This window comes from Athene noctua, chromosome 25 (genome assembly GCF_965140245.1).
Source record: "Athene noctua chromosome 25, bAthNoc1.hap1.1, whole genome shotgun sequence".
Taxonomy (NCBI): Eukaryota; Metazoa; Chordata; class Aves; order Strigiformes; family Strigidae; genus Athene; species Athene noctua.
Window position 1 is genome coordinate 5,599,025 of NC_134061.1, and position 27,889 is coordinate 5,626,913.

Genomic DNA, 27,889 nt, shown 5'->3' on the forward strand with positions numbered 1-27,889 from the left:
CTGGGTGACGGGATTATTTTGCAACACTCTACAGTTTATTCTCTTCAGAAAGAGCTCTCAGGACTGAAAAGTTCTCTCCAAACCACGCAAAGAATGTGAGCAAATAAGCACCTGTACAGAGCCAGTCTATATCGGAGGTGAGGAATGTGGGATGTTGCTCCTGCAAATTTCAAGACTGCTCAGAGCACCATCACGGGGGTATCGGAGACTCTGCCACAACTGTGAGTCATCCTCCTGCACAGAGCAAAGCATATTGAATGTCACACAAGGAGTCCAAATCCAGACTAAGCACGTGTATCAGAGTCCATTCTTGAAAACTCTGAAATTATTTATTTTCCATGGCCCCCACCTGTCGGAGGCGATGAGCCTGAGTTACCCCAACCGGCCCCTCCCTTTAGTATAAAGCTGATAATGCTACTTGAGCAAACTAGAATCAGAAGAATAAACTGTCACTTACTGGGGAGTATCAGAGACTAAGCGGGGGGAAAAAAACCCATCAAAGTTATCACAAACTTAAACTACTCCAAAATACCCCCAAGGCAGGACTGAAGCCCTCCCAGTCACCTCCGTAGTGACTGGGGATGAAGGCTCATCCTCATCTCTGCAGTGGCCTGGATGCAGCTCTGACATCAGACGCGGACATCCCTTCTTGCAGCCTGTCTCTCCGCATTTGACTGGTAAAAGGTGAGTCTTAGCACAGGGAAAGAAAAAAAGGCAGCCAACAGAGTCACAGCTGCCTGAGCCAAAACTGGTTAAGTCTCAGAAGAGGCCGGTGACAGACGGGCGATGGCAGCAGCTCTGGGCTCCTCGTTCCAGCCAGACATTGCTCCAGCACCTGCACAGGCAAACCCCATTTACTACATTTTCTTGGAAAACCTGTACAGCCGCTACAGCCTTACACCCGCGCCCTTCCTCACGCGCGACAACACGGCCAGGCGGCGACCGAGGCGGGTACCCGCCACGCTGCGAGCCCAGGGCCCGGGCCCGGCTCGGTTCCCGCCTCCCCTCCTGAAGCGGCGGGGAGGGGAGGGCAGCAGCGCGGCCCGGGGCAGGCGGCGGAGCGAGGGGCCGGACCCTCCGCCGCGGCAGCGCTCACCGACAGCGGAGGCGCGGCCGCCCCGCGGCCCCTCCGCGCCTGCGCACTGGGCGCCCCCACGCCGCCGCCCCCGCACAGCCCTGCCGGCCCCGGCGCATGCGCAGCGCCCGGAGGAAGCGTGGGAGGGGGCGGGGACTGCTCGGCAGGAAGCCCCGCCCTCTTCTGGGAAACCCGGCCCGGCCCCCGCCGCCGCCGCCGCCGCCCGCCCTTCCCCCGCCCGCCGGGGCCGCGCCGCGCCCGGGACACCCGGCGGTGGTTGGGCGCGCGCGGGCGGCGGGGCGGGGCGCGGCGCGGCGGGGCGGGGCGGGGCGCGGCGGGGCGGGGCGCGGCGCGGCGGGGGCGGAGCCGGGGTGCCGTCACGCGGCGCGGCGGGGCGGTGATTGGCTGTGCGGCGCGGGGGGCGGGGCCGTTCGGGGGGCGCCGCTGAGGAGGCCGGAGGGGCCGCGCCGGGCCGGGCCGCGCCGCCGGGCTGCAGCGGTAGGTACGGCCGCTCGGGGGGCGCGGGGCCGGGATCCGGGCGGCGGCGGCGTTCGGTCAGGGGTTGTGGAGCGCGTCCGTCCGGCGGGGCCTGGCGGAGCCCGCTGCCGGCCGGCGCGGCTGCTGCGGCGGCGGTTGCTGCGGCGGCGGTTTCCGCGGCCGCCGGCGGGAGGAGGGTGTGAGGGAGCCCGCTGCTCGCTGCCCGGCCGCGGCGGGAGGGGAGCCCGGCTCCGGCCGCAGCCCGCCGCAGGAGGGGCCCTTGGCCGCCCGGGAGCCGCGGGGAGCTTTGAGCGGCACCAGCCGGCTAACGGGCTCCTCCCGGGAGCCGCCGCAGGCGCTCGCCCTCGCTCTCGCTGCGCGCACCGGTCTCTCCGCAGAGCACTGAGCCGCCCTCCCGGGGGGTGTTAAAGCCTGGATGTCACTTCTCTGCTCGGAAGCTCCGCTCCCCGGCTTCGAGCTCCCCGGGCCCCGCCGGCCGCGCCTGTCCCGGAGCAGTGCCCGGCGCGAGGCCGCAGCCTTTGCCGTGTCCGCTGGGCGCTGCTGGGTGCCGCCAGCCAGAGCGATCCCCGGCCGGGGAGGGGAGGAGGCGGCAGGCCTGGGACCAGCTCATCAAAATACACAACTGAATAAGATCTGAAGTGCAGTTAAACTGCCTGTCTGCTCGCCTCTCGCATCTAGCCATAGCGCTTCTCTTTGACATGACTTTTTTTTTTTTCTTCTTTTCTGGCAAAAGGTTAAAATGTTTCTTTGCTGATTAATAAGTTGCTGCTGTGGTTGATCTCAGATGCTTCCTGTCTTCTTTAATCGGTTACATTAGAAACATGTGTTCGGTGCCTCGCACATGTAAGAAGCAGCAATCTGAAACTAGCATCCATAAACACCCTCTAAATTTCTTTTTTCAACTGGCTTTCTGAACTCTTCTATGAGTAATAACTCGCACCTTAGTTGCCGTGACATTAGTGATAAGAATAATCGAATTGGGCTTTGAAATATGTGTCTGTAGTGTGCTGCTTTATTGCATTTTAACTAAGTTAAAATCTGTTATTGGCACAGCCGCTAGATTCCTTTGGAATGAGTCATTTGCTATTAACTATTAAAATTTAACTGCTATAAGAGACTGAATCTTTGTGTAGCATGCTGTGAAGAAGGAGCATAGCAAACAAACACATAACAACCAAAAAGGATTATCCCCAAAAGGATTTGTGGGGCCTGATCCAACATCACTGGAGTTAATGAACTTTGCTGTTGTCTGTCCCAAACCTTATTTCAGTGTTAATGTGAGAAGGTAGAGCTGAGCTTTCATTGTAACAGTGATGTGGTGCCTAATTATTACTCTGGGTGCTACAAGGCAAACGAGACCATGCTGTCACTTTAACTTTTCTTCTGTGACTTTTGAAGTTTTTTGTCAAGTGTCAGTCAAATCTGTTGGTGGAGACAGAGAGGTAGAGGTCTGGAAGGCAAAAAGATTTCTGAGTTTCCAAAAGAGCTGCTGGCTCAGAGTGGGAGAGACCCGAGTTAGGAAAGGGTCTGGAGATGCTGGGGAAGGGAGATCATGAGGGTACATGGCTGTACCAGGAGGAGGCCTGCGAGGGCCATGTGGGGCCTACAGTCTGTAGGAAACTGGGCTTTACCGATGACTGTTTAGTGACATCAGGGTCCTGGCCCTAAAGAATATAGACCTCATCTTGTCTGAAAGGAAATTAATTCTCTTCTGCACTTAATGTGGGAGTTTGTCTCATGGGAGAGTGCTCAGGCTGGACAGTCAGCAACTACTCCAGTCAGTTCATCTTTCTACTTTATAGTATAAAATCATCATAATGGAATTTGCAGGACCAATCATAAATTAAGATTACATAGAAATGCTTCTATCTATACTTGATTTAACTAAACTTTTGGTTTTGCCTGGCATTTGAGCCTTACTAATTCCTTGTAGAATTACATGGCATTTTATAAATGTGATTGAAAATTCAAAGCTGCAGAGCAATATATAGTAGTATCTGATCAAAACTCGGTTCTGACTGCTTGGGCAGAATTGATTTTAATGTGTGTTTGTGGTTATTGTTGGAAGTTGTCCATTTAGGTGCTTTATAATATCATCTTGTTATAATTTAGGAAATAGCTTCACTCCACAAATGGGTCTTGAAAACCAGGATGTCATTAAGCATTGTCCTGAAAGCCTGTGCAAGAACAGCTAAGCCAGACTGGAAAGTAGAACCTTGTCAGGTTGAAGTTTGTTCTGATGCTTTCTGTTATACTTGTTTGCAAAGCAGTTTGGAAAAATTAGCCACTTCTTTGAATGAATGGGCTTGCGGTGATGTTTATAAAGTCTGGGCAAATGGTGTTATTTATATCTTTGTTCGGCAACATGAAAAGAATTGTTAAGGGGTGAGTTGTACTCAAGCTTGTACTTGAGGAAATGAAGATAGGTGTGTTTAGATACTTTCAAAAGTTCTGCTGATGGTTAAACCCAGTCAAATGTTTTCCTACAGACTCTTGTAACCAAACTATGGCAATATACTGATGTCTGGCAACTAAAGAGACAGTTGAAGCTCATTATCCTGATGTTTACAGTAAGCAACACAAATGGCTGAAACAGGATTTCGGAGTATTTACTATCAAACCACTTTAAAGAATATGTTTACATACTTACTATCATTTGTAACAACTTACTCATGAACATAAGGCTGATAGTGAAATCCTTCAAACGGGCAGTTGGGTGGTGGTTTAGGTAGAAGTTTAGCTTTACCTGGTGATCCTCAGGTAAACTTGTGTGCAGCGTGTACACGAGAGATCGAGAGGAACCAGACAAGATTGTAGAGGAGCCCCTTGTACAGACGAATGGATAACACTGGTTAGAGAAAGGAGGTGAAGGCTGTGAGCATCCTGGAATAGCAACTGGTGATCTGACTCACCAGTATATTAATCAGTCAGGCATTCTATTTATTTTTACTGTGGAACTCTTAGATATGCGAAGGAAGTCTTTTTTTTTTCTCTTAAGCATGTTAACTTAGAATGGCATTAAATGTGTTTTAAGGTAGGGGTGTGTGTTGAGTGCTACAAGTTTTTCTTTTTTTAAGTCCCCTTTGACACAAACTGAAACTTCTCCTTGCTGACAGCACTGAGCTTGTTTAAATAACCACCCCATGCCCATGATACAATAATATGCCTTAAACTGACAGAGCCGAAAACGGAACCATCTTAATTTCGGTTCCATCTGAAACGTGGGCAGGCAAGGAAGCTCATCGATAGCATCCAGGCAAGAGAGGCAGTGGCGAGGAGGCGGGCACGAAGGGAAGTGGTGCCGGGGGTCTGAAGGGGTTGTACATATATATCTCCTCCTTGGGCCACAAACCAGATCTTTAGCATGATTCATTTTTTTAACAAGTGTCATCTTCCTTTTTTCTTTGGTGAAACGTGTTTTTTGACAATGTTTGATGATTTTCTAGCTAATACTCTGGATAAGTTCTTCTGGCTGCAAACTGGGCACTTTCTGGAACACTTACCGACAGTTGTTAGGACTGGAAGGTCCCCAAAAGGTGTATGTTCTTCTCAGCTGACATTCCCTGCTCTGGTGATGCATACATTCCTGGCTCTTCCCAGCTGTTGCTTTGTTGTAGTGGTCAGCAAAGAAACATTGCTAAAATGCTAGTTGTGTTGTTTTAATAAACCAGTAGCAGCTGCAAAAGAGAAGGCTAACCTAAGTTAATGCATTGTTCATAAAACTCTTCTCAATAAGGAAGTGGGAAACCTCACTGAGACATGATTTTTTTTTCTTTTTTTTTTTTTCTTCAAACTAAATGTCAATGTGAAACTGCTGCTGAACACTCGCACTCAGACTAGGAGAAGAAATCTGCATACTTTGAAGCTGACTTGTGAAGTTTGATGTATATTTTAAAGTTCTTTCCCAGGTCTTTTTTAACAAAATCTATGGGCTTCTCCACAAATGTTAACTGAAATTCTCCAAAAAGCCATTGGCAAGGGAGATTTGACCCAGGCAGACCAAGCAGGATCCTGTGTTATGGCGTGCTGCAGAGTGTTTTAGTACTGGAGTGGTATTTGCCTTACTTTTTTTCTGGCTATGAGTCTCTCTTTCTATATACATAATAACTTTGTGAAACACAGAAATGTTCTTTTAAGGTCCCTGCTACGAATAGCTGCCACTTGAGATGGAAGAGCTGAAGAGGGTGAAGAGGGACTTGTTTAGAGAAGGGTGGAGGGAGGAGGTTTTAAAGGAGCAGAAAGCACATGGCTATTATCTCATATATTAATAATGTTTGAGTTTCTCCTTAATTCTGACTCCCTGCAAGTCTCAGATGACCTTATCCAGTATCTTAGTTTCTCATAGGAGCACAGACATTATTTGAGGGAGGACGGGCTGCTGCCACCAGAGCAGTGCCTTCACAGCACAACTGATACTGTGTTTGGCTTTCATTCTTTAAAAACACACTTTCTTTTTTACAGCAGTGAGAACTAACATCAGTTAACCAGAGGTGAGTGTAAAACCTTAGTGAAGATAAGGAACAAGTAGTCTTTAATGCTGCTAGCAGAAACCCATTGTGGGTTAGGAGTGTAGTCTTCACTTTTATCTACTGCATTATTACCTGGCTTCCCCTTTCTTCCTTGAAAATAATGAGCCCATACATACACCTACAGAAGGAAGAAAGTCGGGGATATTGAAATCAAGAATTACAGATGAATCTGAGTGACCTGGATGAGGGAGGGGAGGTTTGGAAAGCCAGAGAAGCAGTTTGAGATATTAAACAACCACCCTCCAGCTCAATAACTTGAAGCTCCTCACATTGCACGTACGTAACTTATGTCTGTACAGGAAGCTGTGCTTGTCCTGGAGCCGTGGCAAGTAAATGGGCGCTGAAACCGCAGCTCCAGCATGTCTCATGTGGGTAAATCCTGTCCTTAGTGGTCTTGCCGTGGAACCCGAGGTACACAGTTACTGCTCCCAACGCTCCCTTTTATCTAGAGCTTCCCTGAGAAGGGATGTGCACGGGGCCTGGGCTGAGAGACCAAGTGCCAGCATCCAAATTACTGGGGCTTACGAATGCTTTGCACCTCTCTGGATTGCTGCCTCCTCCAAGTGCACAGAGAGGAATCGAGCCTCTTCAGTTCTGAATATGTAGCTTCAAGAGAAGTTGCTTCAAAAATTATTTAAAAGTTTTGGTTATTATTTTTTTTAAATCACTTCTGCCAACTACTATGCTTTGTTGTACATACCATAAAAATAATTGGGGTTTTGATTCTTATAAGGACCTGAAAATTGTGCAGTAACAGTTAAACTGGGCTGGGCTTGCAGCTTCTGTGCCTACACAGCCTTATAGACCTGAGTCACACATTAAACTGTCTGAGTGCTGGCGGCTGCTGTGTTAGAGGACGTTACTTACAATAGCTACCTCTTGGGTTTTTTTCAGTCAGCAAGTGAGGTATGTGCTTTGTTGACTTTAATCCAGTAATGTTTCCTTGTTATTCTTTTCCATTTCAGAGGGCGACAAGGACTTGCAATTTTGCTTCTCCCCTCCCTCTGTTGTCTTTTAACTAAGCTGAGGAATGACTTGCAGAATTATGTATTTTTTGGCGATGGGATGGGTTTGCACTGCAGACCTTGAAGGTCCTTGAAGGTGAGGGGAGGGCAAGGAGAGACAGAGTTAATGCAAATCAGGAGAGAGTGAGTATAAAAATAGCTCTGAACTTGTCAGTTTGGTCACTGGTGGCTTGGGTTAGTCATCTGGCAGGCTCTCTTTCTGCTGCTCCAAGGGATTATTTTACAGCACTGAGATTTGACATAATTTCTGTAGAGGAGAGGGAGCGGGACGGGCGTAATGAGTGGGATACTGTCATCAGCATTTCTTTTGCACAGCAGCTGTTCTCTGTTTAGCCGTTGAATGTGGTCATTGTTGACTTTCCTTGTATACCTGCCAGGTTGTTAGGTGACTCATTTACACATCACACCAAGGTTCATGCACTTGGCTCCCAAAGGGCTCCCTTCCCCTTTCCTTGGTGGTCCTGTAGGCTCGGGGCACCCACTAGTTTTGTGATTTTACTGATTGATCTGTGTCTTGTCAGGAGCCTGTTAGAGTAAATGTCCTGTTGCCCCAGGCAGTTGTCGAGGCATGGAAAAAAGGAAAGAAAAAAGGAAAAGAAAATCCATGGTACAGATTTAAACTGATGAGCCTCAAAGATGTGCTCCTGTAATAGTTCTGAGATCTTGTTTTTGCTGGCCTCTGTTCAAATGTCCCTCCTCCTCGTCTTATACTGGGTTTGTGGTACTTAACACCTGTATGTGTCTGCCAAGACTTGTGATTTTTCATGGTTTATTTAATGATGGAAATGTTCGTTTTAAGATTTTGCACTTGAGGTATGAGAGGACTGGCACAAGGAAGTGACCTCTACAGTCAAGGGGCAATAGAGCATATTCTGGTTTAAAAGAAAATAACTGTTTTAACTTTTCTGGAACCCAAGGTGAGGGGATCAGGGCCTAAACCAAAGCCATATTTCTTGTGGGCTTGTGTTCGGTGTGGTTCTAGGGAACTCCTGACTCCCACGTTCCTGATTTTCACCCCACAATATACCCCTGCCCTGTCCCGCAGTGCCTTGCTTCCATGATTCTTTATGCTTCTCCCTTTCCACCCCTGGCTCCCTTCCACCTTCCTCTGCGCTGCCAATTGGCCGAGATTTGGCATATGCTGGGACTTGTTTGGAGCTACATTTATGCTAACTGGTCAGCTAGCAGCCCGTGCTGATTGACTCGCCAGCTGCTGCCAAGCGGAGGGGATCGTCTTTTCCAGCACCATCGCTGTCCTCTATCCAACACCAACTTGCATTAATCCAATACACAGTAAGAGCTCTACTTTTGTCGGCTTGACCAAGGATTTCCAAAGTTATTGGCAGTTAAGGGGAAGGAAGAGGAGCGAGGGAGGAGTTATGGATGGGCAGGCTGATTGCCTAGCCTTGTTTCATTGGAAGGAAAAATGAGAAATGGATTTGAGAGTGACTGAGTACAAGGAAGAAAGCAATTAGCAGGGTTTTATGTCTGGTTTATGTGGTGTGAGAGCACAAGGTAATTTCTCCTAGGTGTACTCTAGGAGAAAATCTTTCATGTCTTCCCTTTTTTCTTTTTTGATGTGAATATTCTTCCTGTTTAGTGATAGAGAGTTCCCTCTTCTATATGGTTTCACTGTTTGTATTTAAACTAATGGAATATACCAAGAAATAAATTTCCCTTTGAAACCTGTGTGGTCTCATATTTTTAGTACTGAGAATAACGTTGATTACTCAGCTCCTCAGTGGTACAAGTCGGGGATGGAGAGCTGGCAATCTTGAGTTCTTTTTCAGCTCCATGGTCAGAGGTTGGGTAAGAACTTGGTTTGAATTATTTAGTAATCTGATACCTTCAGCAGCCTCCTGCTTCTCGTGAACTTGAAGCTGTTTCTGCCTGTGAAGTGCTCTGACAAGTGTTTTGCTTTGGGTTTTTGTGTTCCTATTCAGTGACTCTCTGAACCTGTGAAATGGCAGTGATGGGAATTACGTGCCAAGGAGCTCCTGATCCACCCGTCAAGCACAAGAAGGAGCTCACAGCTACCAAGGGGCTGAACGAGACAGTGAGTGAAAAGCAGAGCAGTGTTTGCAAAGTAGAAGATTCAGAGAATGTTATCTTTCACAGTCAGTGGAAAATCCTGAATGATGTAATTACCAAAGGAACAGCAAAAGAAGAAACAGAAGGAGGCTGTGCATCAATTTCTATTATTGCCCAAGCAGAATGTAAGTAGCAGGGCGGTCTGCTCTTCATTGAGAAAAAGGAATGTGTAATGCAGTATGAGATTTCACTCGCTTTGCACTCCTGGAGAGCTGAGATGAAATCTATTTGTAATCCCAAGTGGGGTGGAGTTGAATTGGTGACACATCCCAGTCTCTATTTAGGAAGCTCATGAAATCTCATAATAATGTGGCAGCATCCACTGAATAAAGCATAAATAACAGAACAGCATGTGGCCATTGCACCTAGCTGCTTTGACTATAAATCTGTGTCCTGCTGGGTCATCTGTTATTGGCTGACTTCTGAAAGGTGTTTTAAAGAGAGAGGGGGGAAAAGAGAAGTAAAACAAAATAAAGCTGTCAGGGAAAGATCTGGGGCATCAGGAGATTGCAGTTCTGGGAAGCTGTGTAATGCTGGGGGAGGAGGAACATGGTGTGGGTGATGTGGCACGACTGTTTGGTGATTTGTCTGGATCGCTGATTTAGCAAGTTGGTAGAGTTGTTTCTTAGTCCAGTTGTTATTAGGAGAGACTCGGCCTGATACTGAAGATGTGATGATTCTGTTTTCTTTCACACAGGTGAAAACAGTCAGGAGTTCAGCCCCACTTTATCAGAGAGATCCTTTATTGCTCATAGTAAGCGTTACAGGTGAGAGATCTCTTAACATGAATACCCGTCTTTGCTGTTGTGTGTGCTGACCTGTTCCAGATCACCCTGATCTGTGTGCTTACAATATTTTTTCCAAAAGCACTCCTGTCTGAATTAGCTTTTCTGTCTGAGGCTCAGGAAGAGTGTGTCTTTCCCCAGACATCTTCCTCAAAACCTTTTCGTGTTAGGAGAAAACATAAGTTTAAGCACAAACCACTTGAAACACCTTGCATTGTCTTATTGTCACACCTTGCATTGTCTTATTGTCACACCTTGCATTGTCTTATTGTCAATGGCTGCTGATTTACTGGCCCTTGTAGTTTTCTGCCTCTATTTCTGGGTGGTCAAACCTGTTTTGAAATGACTGAGTGATTTTTTTGAGGTTTGTGGGCTTGAAGTACAAGGATCCAAGGGAAGATTTTTCAGTCTTTTTAAATTGAGCTGTCCCGATGCTTCTGAAACCATGTCACACTATCCTCTTTGAGAAGTTGTGGGAAATGGGCTGCTGCTAGAAGTAATCCTGAGAAAAAGGAACCTCTTCTCTTCTGGGGAGGATAAACAAAAGGGGATGAGAGAATAGAGTTGTGAAGAGAAGCTGAGAGTGGTAAAGGGGGGAGTAGCATTGCAGTGGAAGGATGGAGGCTTGGGACTTGCTTTCCTGAAGTCATCTGGGGGTGAGCCACTTTTTCTTCGTGAAGAATATGTGCCCTATGGGGCACATACTGGAGCTTTAGCAAGCAGCTCCAGCACTCCCTGAAGTGGGTGGCTGGGATATAGAATTCAGTACTGCCTGTTTTCTGACAGCTTTCAGACACTGAATCTGGCCTTGTGAGGTGTATTGTTTCACATTGCCCATGACTTTATGATGTTTTCCCATGAAGCAACTGAAGACATGCAGACTGAAGCATTTCTGAGGGAGTTTATGTGGAATGCACACCAGCTATACGTTCAGGTTCAAAGCAATGTGGTAATGCCATCACCTAGAACTCTACTGGATCTTTCAGCACTCAGTGGTGCACTGAAACAGGAGGAGAAGCTGGAGAGAGGAATGCTGGCTGTGATCACTTATCAGTAAAGGCAGATGAATATACCATTGTTCTGAATCAACAGAACAAGTATGATTTCTTCATTGGAAGATCAAATATGCTGTTTTAAAACTTGATTTAAAAAATCCAACTACTATGATTGGTATTGAATAACTGCAAGCAAATGTTCCTCCTGAGAGTTGCATCTCTTTGTACAGAGCCCTGGTTGTCACGCTGGCCAGTGCTGGTTTGTATACGTATGTGTTCCTAGAAATCATGTTGTAGTGTTGAGCTTTACATGCCAGAACATTCTGGCTTTCTGAAACTATTTTATTTAAGTGCATTTAGTCATCCCTTTGCTTTGGTGTAAAGCCTATTTTTCTTTCAAATAGAGCGGATGTTTATGAGCACTTTCATTAATTTTAGCAATTTTTTAAAATAGATTGCATTTATGTATAATCTCTGTGCTCACTATAAATCATAGATATAAACAGTCTCAAAGAAACCTGGAGACATTCGGTGCTTTTCCCTCTACTTTGCTGTCTAGTCTTGCTGTTCCTTGCAGAATTTGCAAATCCTGGGAGATTTAATGCTTTTGTTCCCCCCACACACCCCCCATATTTCTTTCTTACAATGTCAGATATACTACTCTGCCTTGATATTGAAGTTAAAAATGCTACATATTAGAAGGCAAGAAATTATGTTATCATTCTCTATTCTTTAAATCTCAGAAGGCAGAATTGCAGAATTCTCATTCTTGTTCTGTGGGTCATAACTGTTCGCTGGATGTGTGCTTTCACTGTCAGATCTAAGAGACTTCATGCATTTTGGTTTCCAATAGCCGGTCAGACAGTCTCGATCAAATCCCTAACAATGTGGCCCATGCAACGGAGGGGAAGATGGCACCTACCTGTTGGAGAGGGAGGCATCGTGGTAAGACGAAAAAGAAACGTCACAAGAAAAGATCCAAGCTGAAAATACAAACAGTGGCTGCTGGCAGGAGAGGTCCCAGAACTCCAGAACAAGAGAGCTGCACCCCAATTCCCGTCCAGGTGAGAACCCCTTAAGCCTCCCTTTTGTACTGTTGGGACCCCTGCAAACTCCTAACAATTCTTGACTGAATTTTGGGTGCCTGTATTGAGGTTCCTGCTCAGTTGTTTTGTTTTGTTTTCTAGGAGGATGAATCACACCAAAATATTCTTTACAGAAACAGCTTTTGGGTTTCAGAATTTAACAAGGACTTGGTCTATGATCCGCTGCCATTTGAGAAACCTGAGAAAGTTCTGTCTATGGGCAAACTCCATTCACCAAGGAGCCAATACAAAACAGAACTGCACAAGTTGATAAGCCCTATTCAGTGCCTTAATCATGTTTGGAAACGGCATTACCAGAGGGACAGTGTTCCACAGCCTGAAACTCTTCATCCTTTTCCCTACAACATAATACCCCCTCATTTCCCACATCTGGACAGTCCCCTGCATGCCATGAAACATAACGCTCTGGAGACATACTTGCATGGTGATCTCAACTATCAGGACAGTGAGCATCGCTTATCTGGCCTAAACTTCGACTATAGTTTCCCCAAATGCATCAACCAGTCCATGAAAACCAGTTCAGACAAGATTTCTGTGGAAGAATACTTGGTAGACGCCTTGAAGGGGAGCGTGAGTCTCGGTGAACCACAAAATTTAGCCAGCCTAGCCAAGACATGGAGAGGAGGTGGCCTGGACCCAAAGGAACAATTCCATGAAGCAGATGAAAACGAAGGCGTGCTACTTAATGAGGTGATCTTCTGACCCTGCACGCTACTGTCGTGGAAGGCAGAGTTTCTCCTGGGCTTCAGAAGAGACTCTGCATCCATGTGCTGGCTTCTGTAACAAGACTGCATTTTCTGAATGGTTCTTGATCTGGTTGAGGACTGCCAGTTACAGATGCGGGTTTGGTTTTTGAAGGATATAATGCCCTGTTTTCATTTGTTTGCTCGGTCACAAAATCTGTATGCTTGTCTAAGAGAAGTGTTTCTGTGCTTAGTCAGTCTTCAAACATGTCCTGTGTTTGTCTGTCGGAGAACCCAGTCCATGCAGGTGAACAGGCTGCACTATTTTATTGGCTATAGATGACCTGGGCTGTGACACAGACAGAAACCAGGGACATGGAGATGGTGAAGGTGCACAAAGCGTCTCTGCTGCCTCTGGTGGGAAGCCAGCAGCTCGCCCGTTGCCCCTTGCCAAACTCAGGGCTCGAGCAGAGCAAATGCATGCAGATCTTAGAGGCATGATTCATTTCCTCTGAATTCAGTCCTCTCTTGCCACATCGAACTGCTCTTAGAGGTGTCGTCTTTGGAATCAGTGTGACCCTGTCAGTATTGTCAGTGGAGTTCAGGGTGTCACTTACCTGCCTGAATATATTTACACTGAGACCTAAGGCACAATCTCAGTCTACTGACTATAAAAAAGGTTTAGCTCACACATAGATGTCTACATTTAGTTACATGAATCTTGGTTTGTTTTTAGGATTTAGCTTCATAGCTATGTCCTGCATGTGAAGGGAATAATTTGGAGCTCCAAAGCTATCCAAACACTGTGGCTTTTACAGCAATGGGGTGCACGCACTTAGATCAAAGAGAGCCCAGAGAAATCAAGTAGATCCTCCTGTATTGTTTTATCTCAAGCCTGTGACAGAAGTAATTCTGTACAGAGATTTTTAGAGAGGTGCCACGATATCTGTCATTGTGCTTTTCCTGAAAATGTTGGTCTCTGTCTGTGGAGCTCAACAGTTTAGTGTTTCTTTCCTTGCTTCATCTTGTTTCCTGGTTTTAACTTCCAGAAACTAAAGCCGGTGGATTATGAGTACCGAGAAGAGGTTCATTGGACCAAGTGTCACGGTTCTTTGGGCATTGGCTCTTTTGGAGAAGTATACAAAATAGAGGACAAACAGACAGGATTTCAGTGTGCTGCCAAAAAGGTAATTACGTGTGAGAAAGGGTGGGTTTCCTGTCACAAAAAGGCACATAGAGAAAAAAGTCTTCTCCCAGCTACCATGGACTGCGGGTACCTTATTGTACAGTCACAGTGAAATGCTGCTGGGCTGATGTCCAAGGAAAAACTTTAAGGTGATGGCATGGAGAGAAGGAGGAGATGGACAATCTGTATGTGCACAGAGGGTCAGGCTTAGCAGCCAGAAATAGGTTCATTTGGCCTTCAAAGCGTGCTACCAGGGATCTTGGGTTTTGTGCTGAAACAGGCCAAGAAAGTAACAATTTCAGAAAGATTGTAAGTGCATTCCTAGTGACTGTGGGGGAGAAACAGCTTATTTAACTGTTCTCATCTTAAAACATGTCTAGTGTAAATGATGACATGGCAGATGTGTCTCTGCTGAAAAAGGAATAATAAAAAAAAAGTAGGAAAAAAATAAGGCAGTCAGTAGGTACTTAGAGAAAGCTTTCATCTGTTCAGTGAGTGTCATATGCAGTACTGGCACATTGTAATGAGGTGGTTGTGTTACACATGTGGCAAAGGATGTGTATTTGTCCAGAAGCTGGCATAATAATCTCTTGTACACCAAGATATGCCATTGTCATACAATGTCTGAAGCGTGTGGAATACAACTTGAGTCAGGGTACTGATTTGTAGGCAGCGGGGGGCCTCAGAGGTGAGAGCACAGTGATAATGCAAGTAGATGATGAGAATGTAAACTGTTTTGTTTGAACTTAACACTTGAATAGTTTCATCACCTCTGTCAACTAATGTTTCTCATATTACTCTTATATAAAACTTCAGTGAGTGTGTGGGAAGTGTTTGTCTTGAGTACAAATATATTATATGCAAAAATAATTGGAACTTGCATTTTCCAATTTTAAAAGTTTGCTCTTTCTTGTTTACGTTGGTCTCAACTTAATGTATTGCCTGTGGAAAGATGTAAGTGGCAAGACTAAGTCAGTTTATCCAGTTTTTTAACCATTTCACTTGTCAGCTATATAGCAGCAAACGTATTTAAAGCACGTAGAAAATTATTTCCTATTCTTTATCCTCACGTTTTAGATGTGGCATTTTATGGCAACATGACTAGCTTGGTTTTTGACAAACCTTAAAACCTACTTAAATTCATTATCCATTTTGCAAATACACAGTCTTAGGAGAAATAGCTGTTACTGGTGGGGTATATTTTCAGGAAGGAGGAATGGTAATGCCAAAGAGAAAGACATGAGAGTAGGAGAAGCTGAAATCATTCAAACTACCCTTTTTTTTTTTTCCCTAATTACTGGAGAATTTCAAGGGATACTTCTGAAGATCAGAAATACATCTTCTCAGACCAAAGTCTTAAACCAGCGAGTTCTAACATGCAAGTTGAGCATTTAACTATGATGTATTTCATTTGACATCAGTAACTGGAATTACTGCTGCCTGCACGTGTTAGAAGGGGGCTACCTGACCTTCTTTCACCATACTTGGTGTTGTAAGCACCTGCTCTCCAAATTCTTGAGATTAAAGGAAATTAGCTCTAGCTGGATTGCTGACAGTGAAGAAACATGATACTTCCTTTTCCCAACATTAATGACTCATGTTTTCCTTCCGGTCTTGGGCAAATTGTCGTTTTATTTTGTTTGGCCAAACTTAGTGAATAAATTTTTTCTTCAATCATTTTTTGTGTGCAGGCTGAGTACCACCTGAAAGGTGATAATGTCAATCACTGCTTGTGGCCATATTTCATATTCCTTCCTGTTTTGGGCAAGTTTTATTTTTGCCATGTACCACTCCATTCTTAGATTTATTTTTTTTTTCTTTCATGAAAGCAGAATGCTTAAGTTGTCAGTATTAGCTTTTTAACTGAGACAGAAATTATCTTCCTCCTGAAGATTACCAGTACTCAGCCATAAACTGGAGTTATTGCAACCTGGCATCTTTTTTTGACAAATCTTAGTTTTACTCAGACACTGAGGATTTAAGGGTTCTTGTCATCCTTGTACAGAATCGTTCTGAGTGTTCCCACTTATTCCTGTACTCACTGATTTCTGTTAATGAAGATTATGCTTGTGCCTCTGCTGTTAAACAGTGCAGGATGTTCTGAGCCAGGGATCAGGGAGGGATGATTCTGTCAGGATTCGTCACAAAATTTGTTCAGTGCTTCTTTGTTTCTCTAGGTGCAAGTTGAACACTTCCGTGCAGAGGAGTTAACGACATGTGCTGCAATAACGAGTCCTAAAGTTGTCCCCTTGTATGGAGCTGTGAAGGAAGGACCTTGGGTGACCATCTTCATGAAGCTGATGGAGGGTAAGAAAGGAACAACCACAGTGGAAGCACCATAGTAACAGTTGAATGCAGCGGACATTGATCTCCTCTTCCTCCTGCCCCAATTTTAAACCTGTTAATTGTTTGATGTATCCAGAGCGTTCCTGGTGTTAATTCCTGAGCAGGTTGGGATGGGTATGTGTAACCCTTGCTGGTGGGTAGCAGTGGTTCTTTTTTGGGGGGAGTCGTTTCCAGTCCTGCCTCACTCCAGTTCAAGATGTCTATCTCTTGAGCAGCATCTGCAAATTCTCGCTAAAACACACAGCTGGTGCTGGTTTTTGCTTTCGTGTTTATTTGCATGGCACCATGTAAAGCACACTGTGCTGCAACAGGGGATACTGTACCAGCAAACCTGGATGCTTCCATTGCCTGATGCTCCTTTTTCCAGCCAAGACTGTGGAAAATGCAGCCTGTGACGAATCAAGCTGGTGATCAGTAGCACCTAGAAGTGTCTGATATATCACAGAGTAGTTGCTTTTGACGCAAGGCGACATCATTAAATTGACACAAAGCAAAAGGCTTCATCAAAGAGGCCAGTTTCTGTGGGCAGTAAGAGCTCTGGCAATAAGCAAAAGGAACAGACCCGTGTGTGGAAGATAAGGGCTGTCAGGCCTGGCAGTTCTCATTTCTTCATCAGAAACAAGGAACGCTGATGCTGGGGAGAATTTAAAGATAAGCTAACATGGACTCTGGATTCCTTTCTAGGTGGCTCACTAGGTCAGCTAATTAAGCAGAGTGGCTGCCTGCCAGAGGACAGAGCCCTCAGTTATTTGGGCCAGGCATTAGAGGGCTTGGAGTATCTTCATGCTCAAAACATTCTCCATGGAGATGTAAAAGGTAGGATGGTACTTAAGGTACCTTGTTCTTCCTTTTTTTTTTTTTTTTTTTTTTTTTTTTTTTTTTTTTTTTTACAAGACACCAACTACTTGGAGGTCAACTTACTGAGTGACAAAAGGTTGTTTACTAGATTTTTCAGCTCTACCTTTGAGATTAGAGTTGAATTTGGTTCTGAACAGCTGGGCATATCGTCTCTGTCACCCCTTTCTTTCTGTCTTCTGGTGGATCTGACAGGCTGTTTGCCCAGCCTGCCCCACTGCTGGGGTAGAGGAATCTCCAGGGCAGATAATTGGCAGCTTTTAAGTAGAGCTAATTCTAGATGTGTACTTGCTTAAGCCCGTGACACTCCATAGGAGTAATAGACCTTGGTTTGGGCTCAAAAACCTGTAGTTCTATGGCTTTTGACTTTTTTTTCATCTCGATGACCATAATACAAAGGAGACTGACTAATGAAAAACTTCTCATTGCCAGCGGAAAATGTGCTCTTGTCTGATGATGGAAGCAGGGCTCTTCTGTGTGACTTTGGTCACTCTGCTCACCTTCATCCAGATGGCCTGGGAAAGTGCTTGGTCACAGGTAAGGATCTTCTGCTGTGATTCTAAAGAATTGCCCTACTGACTCATTCTTTTTGAACATTTACATACAGCTAATTTGCAAGCAACTGTATTTTCCAGACTTAACATTGCTCACGGTGTTGCATTATTGGTATTACTGTGATGTATCCCACTGACAGCTAAAATGAACTTAAGGTTGGAATGTGGTCCTTGTCTCCCAGTCTAGAAGTCTGTTGTATTTTTTGTAAGATTATGTCAGCATACTACGTTCAGTGTTTTGTCCCTGCAAGAAACCACATCGAAACTTGTCATGTAACCTCACTAAGCAGCTGGGGAAGAATCCTGTATCCACAAAAGCAAAATTCCTCACTGACTTTCGAGCAGTTAAACTTTACACTGCTTCTTAATGCTGCTGTTGAAAGAGAAGGATATGTTTTTTACTGCTGAGCTCCCCAATGGAGGGTCATGTTTTCCTTCCCAAATTTGCTGGAAAGGGGAGCTTTATACCTACTGTATGTGTAAGGGATGAGACTGATAAGGAGATGTAGCCTTTGAACAGCTTATAACAGCTGATCTTTGGGTTAAGGTGACTTGTGGCCTTACAGTTATAAGGTGAGTTGTAACTTTTCAAGACAAGGAGGCTGCTTTAGACATCTCAGCAGTTGCATTGGAACAATTCTCTAGTTTACATGCAGTGAATTTTCATTTGAATGGTTTTAGGGAACTATGTGCCTGGCACGGAGACTCACATGGCCCCGGAGGTGGTCATGGGAAAGCGCTGCGACTCCAAGGTGGATGTCTGGAGCAGCTGCTGTATGATGCTGCATATGCTTAACGGATGCCACCCTTGGACACAGTATTACAATCACCCACTCTGTCTGAAGGTAAGCGACCCAGCATACTCCAGTAAAAGGTACATAAGCCTCAAAAATCTCATTACACCTAGCTAGAGAGCAGTCATTTCAGGAAGGCTGGCTGAGAGCCAGCTGGGCATCTAAGATGATGCCAGCCTTGCTTGGAAGCTGATAATTTCTTACGTCTCTGTAGACTGCTGTGTATTACCACATGCTGGGGCTGTTTCTTTCGTATCCTGCTCATGACTTGGGTGTGACTTTTTAGCCATTCAGCTGTAATAAAATTACTGCTCAGGTCTCTCATTTAATGCTGTAATTTCAGTTGGAAACACTCTCAGGGTGGGAAGAACCTTTCTGAAATCAAATGAAGCCTCTCTGCTCTAACCTCTTTCACTTCCTGTTTGTTACACAGATAGCTAAAGAGCCACCCCCTCTGAGGGAAATTCCACCTTCCTGCAACCCTCTCACTGCTGAGATTATTAAAATGGGTCTGGAGAAAGAGCCTGTTCAGAGAGCATCTGCGTCTGAGCTGAAAACTAAGACCAGTGTTGCACTTGAAGAAGGTAGCAGTGTCCTGTATCTGAAGCTTCTTATCCACACTGGTAAAGCGGCCAGTTGCTAGTTATGTCAGAGTGGTCCTATGGGAAATATCAGTGTGTTTTACTGTTCAGGATATCGTTTGCACAGGTTTCAGCACTGATGTATATTTTTGGGTTGATAGCTTTTGCCCACAGCTGGGTGTTTCTCATCAAAATAAATGAAAATTTCCTGTGGGCTGTCACATGCTCGCTCTTCCTTCTCTGCTTGAAGCAGACAATGTTGTGCTTCATATGGGTTTGTTAAGGTGTGGGCTGTGGCTGGGCTCATTCAGCTGAAGAGTCAACAGCATCTAGTGAGCTGGAGCCTGCTATTCAGCCACACTGAAAGCAGAGGTTTATTGCATCCTGAACTCATACTTCTGGTCTAGTCTTTCCGCCAAGACTATCCGTAACTTATTTCAACTTAATCCTGCTGAAAGGTTCTGTAATACAGCAAGAATTTGTGAAGGTGATCTGCTTTTGTCTTTTGAAGAAGCTGGGCATTTTACAGCAAGATACAGTTTAGAAACTCTTATTGTGAAGGAAAATTTTTACCTTTCTTTTCTTTATTTGATAATGTTTGTGTGCTTTTTGTTTTTGTAGTGGGAGGTGTGACAAGTCCCTGGAAAGGTGAATACAGAGAGCCTAGACATTTATCTTTGAACAAAGAAAACAATCCACAGATGTCCCTGTCCCCCACAGTGAGCCCAGTTTCTGAGACTGGTTCTGACCCAAAATTGCCAGTCAAAGTTTCTTGTGCGAGCCCAGTCCTACCACCACCATCTCTGGAGCGAACAGAGGAGGTCGAGGGAACCCCTTGGAATGTGTGCAAGGAGTTATCCGAGACCTGGGATCCTCCACCTCTCTCCTCAACTCCTCTCCCCCTGAAGAGCTGCGGCCATGCGGAGAGAGCAACAACCATTTCAGAACAAGAGCTTCAGCAGCTGGAAATAGGTAAGCGATGTGCTATGGAGGGAATTCAGCTTTCTGCTTGAGAGCATGATAAAAATACAGCTGCTTGCTTTTGGCCTCTTGACAGTTATTTCTGGGTTTTGAGCTTGGATGTCATTTTGTTCATAGTTCCTTTCCCGTTACATGAATTACTCAGCCTTCCTTTAAATTACCAAAACTAGTAGTTCATAACCAATTAAATATGCCACGAAGGTAGTGGTCAGGATTTCCTTCTACTCTTTCTGAACAGTGGAGCGAACTTCTGAGAGGTGCAGGAACCTCTCCAAAACCAGCCAGTTTCAGACTTGTGCGCCATATAAACAGTGTCTGCAATTCCAACTTCATCTGAAATTTTAGGTTTTCAAACGTAATTCTTTTAATAAAGGAATAAGCCTATTGGAAGGGAAATATCAAAGCCGTATAGTTAAAATCAGTCTGCAACTGTTTTGGTTTGGGCATTGGAAAGCCTGTAGCCACCAGCCAATGAATTTGATTACCAACAGCAATCCTGAATTTGAAAACCAGCAGTAAGTTCAGCGTGAAAATCAGTGCAGTAATAGTCCAGTTCTCTTGCCCCAGTTTAACTCAACCTTTCACTCTTTTAATCCCATATTTTCTAGTTTTTGTAAATGAATTGAAAACTTCAAGCTAGGAAGAAAGTGTCTTGAAGTGTAACTGTTGTCATGGAACTGAGGAACAGCATTTTAGGGGGTGCTGAGGGTCAGTGTTCTTCTCAAATGGCTTTGAATCTTCAGAAGCCTTGTCGGGTCTGGATGTTAGCAGGGCAAGTTACTGCAAGAGTTGCATACATAAGTTTGACCTTTCTCTGGGTATAATGTGGATGGGTCTAGAGTGAAGACTGATAGGTGACATGAGAGGCAAGAACTGGGAAATTCTGGGTGCTGATCCTGTCTCTGGTGTTTTGCGTGTCGTTGCACAATTCATCTGTCCTTTCTGGCTCAGTTCCCCTATTTTCACAGTGGTGGCTGGAGCCTCTACTTAGCAGATGGATTGTGTGTCGTGTTTTGCGAGCGCTAATATTGGTGTTCATTAAATAATGGTGAAGAAGCTTTGGGTGTTAATTGCAGTAACTGTGATTAGAGCAGGGAGGCATGAAAGGAGACATTGGAAACGTCTTCCTTCTCTTTCCTTTTGCTTGCAGAACTGTTTTTGAACAGCCTTTCACAGCCTTACTCGCTGGAAGAGCAAGAACAAATGCTTTCATGTCTCAGCATCGACAGCCCGTTTGTGTCAGATGCCAGTGAGAAGGTGAGTATAAAGGGATGCTGGGTGTGTGGTGTGGGTGTCGGGGGTGGCAGGGTAACCTCCTCGGGGAAACTGGAACCTGTGGCCAATGGGCATCTGGAGTTTCTTACATTTGTTGCTGCTTTTTGATACCCAGTTTGCTGGAGAATACCTTGGGAAGAAATCTTTGTCCTTGGACAGAGGGGCACTTAGGATTGTAGGGGTTCTTTAGTTTACTGCCCAGCATCATCCCTTTCCTCCAGCTGCTCTCCTGTGCTGCATACTCACAGTAAGCATCAAGTGTGTAAACAGGGAAGATCTCGGTGGCCTTGGCCCTCTCTGTGCAGAAGAAAGGAACTGAAGAAGCAAGGAACTGATGAGCATAGGAGCTGCCCTGAGTTGGACCGAACAGCTGAGCAGCCCAGGGTCTTCTTCCTGGAATGGCCGCTCAGGGCGTGTTTAGGGAAAGACCAGAAGAATAGGGCAGAAGAACACAGACCCCAATCTTGGGTATTGATTCCCAGCCTATGGATCTGTTCTCCATGAACTTCTTTTAACCCGTTCATACTAATGACTTACATAGCCTAGTTACTTAAATACTAAGTTTAATTAATTGTGTTTTCTCTGTTTCTGGTGTTTGTAAGGTAGGAAATACCAGTGGGAATTGCTTGTTGAACCAAGGAAGGACATAAGCCTTTCAATTGTTGTTTTTAAAGACAGAGTCCAAAATTGTGTAGCCTGCCATCTACAGGAGTCATTTCTGACTGTGATCATCTTTATTTCCTATTTCTGTTCCTCTTCTCAGCCTTCTAATGCTTTTTGAGGAGGATTGAGCAGAGTTCTGTACAGTAACTCAGCTGTTGACACAACATGGTGTGCAGCGTGGGATGTGACTCTGCTTTTTTTTTTTCTTTTTTTCCCCTAATACCTACCCCTAACATTTAATTTGACGTTTGTCTGGTACTTACCACAATGCTGATGTTGTCAGATTGACCTTCTATGACTCGAAGATAGCACAGACTTTTCCAAGCAGTGCAGCAGTGTAGGGTCTGTAGTTGTTTCTGTACAGTTAACTGTTTTTCCCTGTGTGTTCTCACTTATTGACATTAGAATTTTATCTGATGTTTTATTCTCCTGGCACTCAGTACGATAAAACCCTCTTTTTCTCATCCAGCTCTTCAGCAGATTATTGATTTGACTATTGAGAATATCTTATTATGTCCTCAAACTGATGGATTGCTATTCATTGCCTTTTCTAGATGGCAGGTAAATGTTGAGTAACTCAAGACCCAGCCTTAGATCCCTGCAGATTTTGACTTTTTTCTTCCTGAGGTTTTTATAATGTTTGTCTTATGCAAGCTCATTTTCTTTAGGAGCCTTTGACAAGCTTCTGCTTACTTCTGCAGAACTCCATGAAGGCTTCTCATAGCTTGAGGGACACTATGAGCTCTGGGATTCACTCCTGGAACAGCCAGGCAGATGGACAGAGCTTCAGCTGGAACAACCTCCTGAACCGCAGTCGGCACACGGACACTCCCAGCTATTTCAACGGTGAGTCTGGATTTCTAAAGTTTGGATAAATGGTCAGGTACAATTTTCTTAGTATCTAGAGGGTCTGGGATATGGAGTCTTTGAGCTCTTCTCACCCTTCGGTTGCTGTGTCAGCACAGACCCTGCTAAAAGCACATGGGTTGTCAGGAGGCCCAGCCTGTCCCTGGTCGTAGATGGGTGGAAGGCACCCAAGTCTGTACAGTCTACTAAAAGCCAGAGGAGTTGCAGAACGCGTGGAGTCTGGTTCAGCTTTGTATGCCTTACCTCGTGCAACTGCCATGTGCAAGAATATATGCTTTATAAATGTCTACAAAGTAATTCTGAGGGCATGTTGTGCAAATCAATACATCTCTTCAGCTGCTTTCTTGCTAAATCCAGCTCTGCTCCCTGAGTCATTGTTGTCTTCAGCAAGCCTCCATGCTCAGCGAAAAACCTACACAAATTAAATGCTTAATGACAAAACCAAGTTCTTCTGATGTATGTGCCTTGCTAGTCAATTTTTCTGTGTTGGACTGAGGAGTCATTATGCCGACAGCAGAAGTTAATGCCTTCTCTTGTGCGTTTCAGGAGTAAAAATCCAAATCCAGTTGCTAAGTGGAGAAAATTTACACATCAGGGATTTCCACAGGACAAAGGTGGGAGACATTGCCACTGGGATAAGCAGCCAGGTGAGACACAGCGTTTTGTCTGAGAAGCAATTTCCTCCATAATGGAGCCTCATAATGCCTTAAACCAGCGACCCAGAAGTCCATTCAGAGGTCCCAATGACACATTTAGTAACATAACTTTAGAGCTGCTGTTATGAGTGTGATATCAGAAGGTGTTTTCTGAATCCTAAGCCATTGCTAATTGTCACAGGGACCACAAAGACCTTCACAGAAAGTGCCTGTGCTGCAGCTTAAAAATTCTTCTCCTTGGCTATAAAGATAAATTCTTTTCTCTGTCCCTGAAGAAGAATCACCATGTGACTTTTTCATCAAGAGCAGTAATACCAGCTAAGGGAAACGAGCTGTGATGCTTCTAACCTTTTTGGTTAGAGGAGTTACCGGCACACTCCAGCAACCCTCACGATGGGCCTCTGTCAGTCCCTGAAAGAAACTCCTGCATCTGTGGGGGACTGTGGCTCATCTGAGTGTAAAATGTGGTGATCGATCGTCTCTAAACAAAGAGCTTGCACAAGGTCCAGAAAATGTTTTAATGGTGTTAGTTGTCTTTGGTGTGCTTTGTTCTCTTGGACTGCACAAAGCAAAATATCAGTAGCCTGCAGAGGAATTCACAGTGCCCAGATATAGCTGGTTCAGGAGCCACCAGCAATAGTCAAACACTTGGTGAGGCAGTTTGGCAGCAGGGTGAGCACTACCTAGTCCAGTTTCTGAGATATTTTCTTACAAGAAAAGGTTAGGATATTCCTGCCAAATACAAGCCTCTCTCCAGGAGCCTTTCTTGGGTTAGGAAGCTGGGTTCAATAGAGGGATGTTCTGTTCTGAAAGAGACTTGAAGTGCCGCTCAGATCTGTTTGTTCTGCTTCACAGATACCAGTCCCTGCTTTCAGTCTGGTTACGAAAGAAGGCCAGCCAGTTCACTACGACATGGAGGTCCCCGACTCTGGTATTGAGCTGCAGTGCACCCTTGCCCCCGATTGCAGCGTCAGCTGGACATGGCGAGTCAAACACGGTCAGCTGGAGAACAGGCCATGAAACCGTTCCTGTTGTAGAGGTTTTTACCTTGTTGAAAGAAGGAATTGTAAAAGCTTCCAACCACCCCTGCCATGGAGCACCAAGTGCAGTTGCTGGTGTTTTGTGCTGAAGTAGGATAGCGGTTCAGCTCACTGCTCTCGGGCCTCACTTCTGCTGTCTGTTCTGATCCAGTTCCAAAACATGTCCTGAGCTTAGATGTTCCCCAGAACAGTGGGAATTACTTGTTTTGGGTGTGAGTGTTAAGTTGAGCTTGAGAATGGTGGGTGGCAATTCCTGCTTTTCAGAGGAATGCGATTGTGCTTTTCAGGAGAATAGGAGGATTGGATGAGAACTCTTGTTGCTCAGCCTCTGAGGTGAAGCCGGTAGTTGCTGGCTTTGCCCAAAGGAGAAGGTTGGGTATCTTCAGTGCAGCTGTGGTTGGTTGTGCCGAGGGGAGCTGGCTAACTTCCTTCTAGTTGGAGGAAAAACTTAACGTTTCTGTAGGCTTTGGGTAGCATCATCTCTACCTCAAGCCCTTTGCATGGGGAAAATGACAGCAGTAACTAGCTGGGTTCTTGGTTTCACCTCCCACCCTTCCCCGCAGACGCTTCCTTCTTGAATCAGAAAAGATCTTTGTTCCCAGAAAGAGCTTTGCTTGCAGCTCTCATCTTCAGGTCTCCTCTCCAACTTAGGAGCTGGTGCTGCTGCCAACGTTGTCTGGCAGGTAGGGCAGGAGGAGGGCATGGTATTCCTTGGTGGACAGGCTGGAGGGGTTGTATTCCTCCCCCCTGTTTCCACTGCTGACTTGGGACTTGGCGTGAACGGTCCCATCCAGGCTGCTGCCCCCGCAGGGGGAAGGGACGGTGCCTCAGTCAGCTCAGACAAGGGCTGAATTTTGCTGCAGCATTTATAAAAATCTCACTCCCATCTATCAACCCGGCCGGCCGCTCGGCCCCTCCGCTGGAGGCCAGCGCCCCAGCTCTGCCTGGTGTGTAGCTCAGCCTGTCTTCACGAGCACCTACAGACTGGCGTGAGGCTTCATGCTGCTCCCCTTATGTCAAAACGTGTAAACGGAGTGGGATGGGCACCTGGGCCCAGAATGCCTTAAGCTTTGAACTTTTTTTTTTATAACTGATTTGTGAATTGTTTGGAGTATACTGAAACTGCATGGGTCAAATTCAGATGGGCAGGTGTTGTCAGCCCTTCTACAACCCAGAACTAAACCAGAGGGAGGTGTAAGCTGTGCATGTACTTGTTCAGGACTGCTGGAAGTCCTTGCAGGCCTGGAAATCACTGTCACTCGACGGGGTGCTGCGGCTCTTCCGAAGCTGTAACTCTAGCAGCCTCTGAGCAGGGGCTGTCTACAGCCAGGCTGAATAAAGAAACAGCTCCCAAAAGGTAAGGTGGGCCCTGCCACATTCACGCTGGTTCTGGGGGACGCAACGGGGCAGGAATGTTGGTGGTTTTCTCAAGTGAAGTTCACTTGAAAAACAACTGGGAAAAGTTGTACTCTGGGCCTCCCTTTTTGAGGACTGGTGCTCCTCAAGCAACTGAGACTCTTTCCCTTTGGTCTCCCAGAACATTGGCTGGTTTTGATACTCTAGGCAGTGACATCCCTATTCAGAAAACTGAAGTTGTGATGTAATAAAAAAGTGGAACTCTTGAAGAAGAAAATTAAACCTGTCACCACTATGGGTATAGTTTTTATAGCACTTTTTGTTCTAAAGCACTTAATATGTTGTCCACAATAGGCACCTAATTATATCTGAAATGCCACATTAAGAGTCTTTTTAGTAAACAATTAACACATTACGCACATGTCTTCCAGGAAGGAGTGGGGGGAATGGGTAGGTTGGCTCAATTTCTTTTTTCAGATGCCATAAACTACTAAAAATTGTAAGCTCTGGTGCAGGAGAAAGCAAACTTGCCTCTCCAGGGTTCCCAGGAGCTCCCAAGCACGTGTTCAGTGCACCAACCAAACTCCCCATGCCTGGCACCCTTCCAGGGCTTCCTCTGAGGGGGGGAGGAGAAAAACCTGTTGGTTGTTTCTAAGAAGAGTCTGTTGGTGATGTGTCAGAATGACGCATTGCTGTTGGTGATGCGTCAATACGAAAGCATGGTCTGAGCCCTCCCCAAAGGCTGCATCTCGTGGCTTTCACTGTTGTCTGCAAAATGCTTCAATGTACAGGTGTAACGGTTCTGTGTATCGGTGTTAGACTCGAGTTCTTCCGAGCAGTAGGGCAGGATGCAGCAGCCCTCTGTTTGCAGGACTTCTGAGCTTTACACTTCATCTACAGCATTAACGTTAATCTCAGGCCACCTACACGACTGGGTGAAAGGCAGCAAACCCTTGCGAACCCAGAATGTCTTTGTTGGGTAGATGGAGATGTCTGTGTTCTCCTGTACTCTCACACCAGCATTAGCCAGTCTCTCCATCCTCTTTGTTTTGTCCAAAATCTTCAGTCCTGTTCTGCTGCCTCCTCAAGTGAGAAAGCGAGGCTGCAGATTCCTACCTAACAAATCTTTTATGTGACAGTGGGCCAGACAAGCAGGCTGTGGCCTCGGCAGTCCCTGCCAGCTGGGAAGGACACTTGGGCTAATCCCACAAACCACTGGTGCTTTCTTACTGTCTGGAAATGTTGTTCTCCTCTCAGGAGTATCTCCAGGGTTTTCATGGTTTTGCTACCTACCAGCTTGGGATCTCCTCGACTCTGTCCTGCTGCCAGGACAGTTTCCTCTTAATTTGGCTGGTCATCTTTGCTGTAACAGGCATAAGAAGTCCAGCTTCCAGATCAAGGTTGGCTGTGCAATACTGACAGAAGCAAAAGTCAGGAAAGCTTTTTGTAATTCACGTTAAAATTTGGCTGAAACTGTATAACAACATAACTAGTCTTTAGGACAGAACCCCAGCTCGGGATAGGGAGGACAAAGAGCAGTAGGAGTGATAAACACAGATGGCTCTTGTCATGTAGCTCCTTCCGAAAGTCTGGAAAAATCACTGTTGGCAAAGCAAGATGAAGCTGATCATCTCTTAGGGATGGGAAGTACTGGTGTGGGCGAAGGAGATGGAATGACTAGCTTGTATTGAACGAATGACACTTTATAAAACTGTGATTTCTTGAAAATAACATTTCACAGGGGAAAAAAAAAATAAAGCTGGGAAAAAAGATTCTCCGTTCTCATTGCTCGTGGTTTGTTACGTTGCTCCACAGAACAAGACAAGGATGCTGACTAAGATGTTTTTCAAGAAGGAAAGCCTGGTCTGATTAAATTCTGCTATATATTATATAAATAAACCCTTGGTTTTGGGGGGTGCAGGGGGAAGCCATTTCTGGGTATGAAGAG

At 45.4% G+C, this 27,889-nt stretch overlaps 1 protein-coding gene across 3 annotated transcripts; it reads left to right on the forward strand.

Annotated features, from left to right (window-relative positions):
• The first annotated feature begins 1,501 nt into the window (after positions 1 to 1,501).
• Positions 1,502 to 27,738, forward strand: MAP3K14 (mitogen-activated protein kinase kinase kinase 14). 3 transcript variants are annotated; one of them, XM_074926849.1, is made up of 16 exons: positions 1,502 to 1,573; positions 9,071 to 9,343; positions 9,916 to 9,985; positions 11,852 to 12,062; positions 12,186 to 12,794; positions 13,837 to 13,974; positions 16,151 to 16,280; positions 17,004 to 17,135; positions 17,607 to 17,711; positions 18,410 to 18,573; positions 18,956 to 19,145; positions 19,725 to 20,075; positions 21,235 to 21,341; positions 22,724 to 22,868; positions 23,436 to 23,536; positions 24,401 to 27,738. In XM_074926849.1, exons 2-16 carry the CDS (start codon positions 9,091 to 9,093, stop codon positions 24,563 to 24,565), a joined length of 2,871 nt encoding a protein of 956 aa, XP_074782950.1. In that variant the 5' UTR covers positions 1,502 to 1,573; positions 9,071 to 9,090; the 3' UTR covers positions 24,566 to 27,738. The 3 variants fall into 3 exon arrangements, with proteins under 3 accessions (XP_074782950.1, XP_074782952.1, XP_074782951.1); XM_074926851.1 differs by having other exon boundaries at positions 18,956 to 19,106; XM_074926850.1 differs by having other exon boundaries at positions 1,522 to 1,577.
• The last annotated feature ends 151 nt before the right edge of the window (positions 27,739 to 27,889 follow it).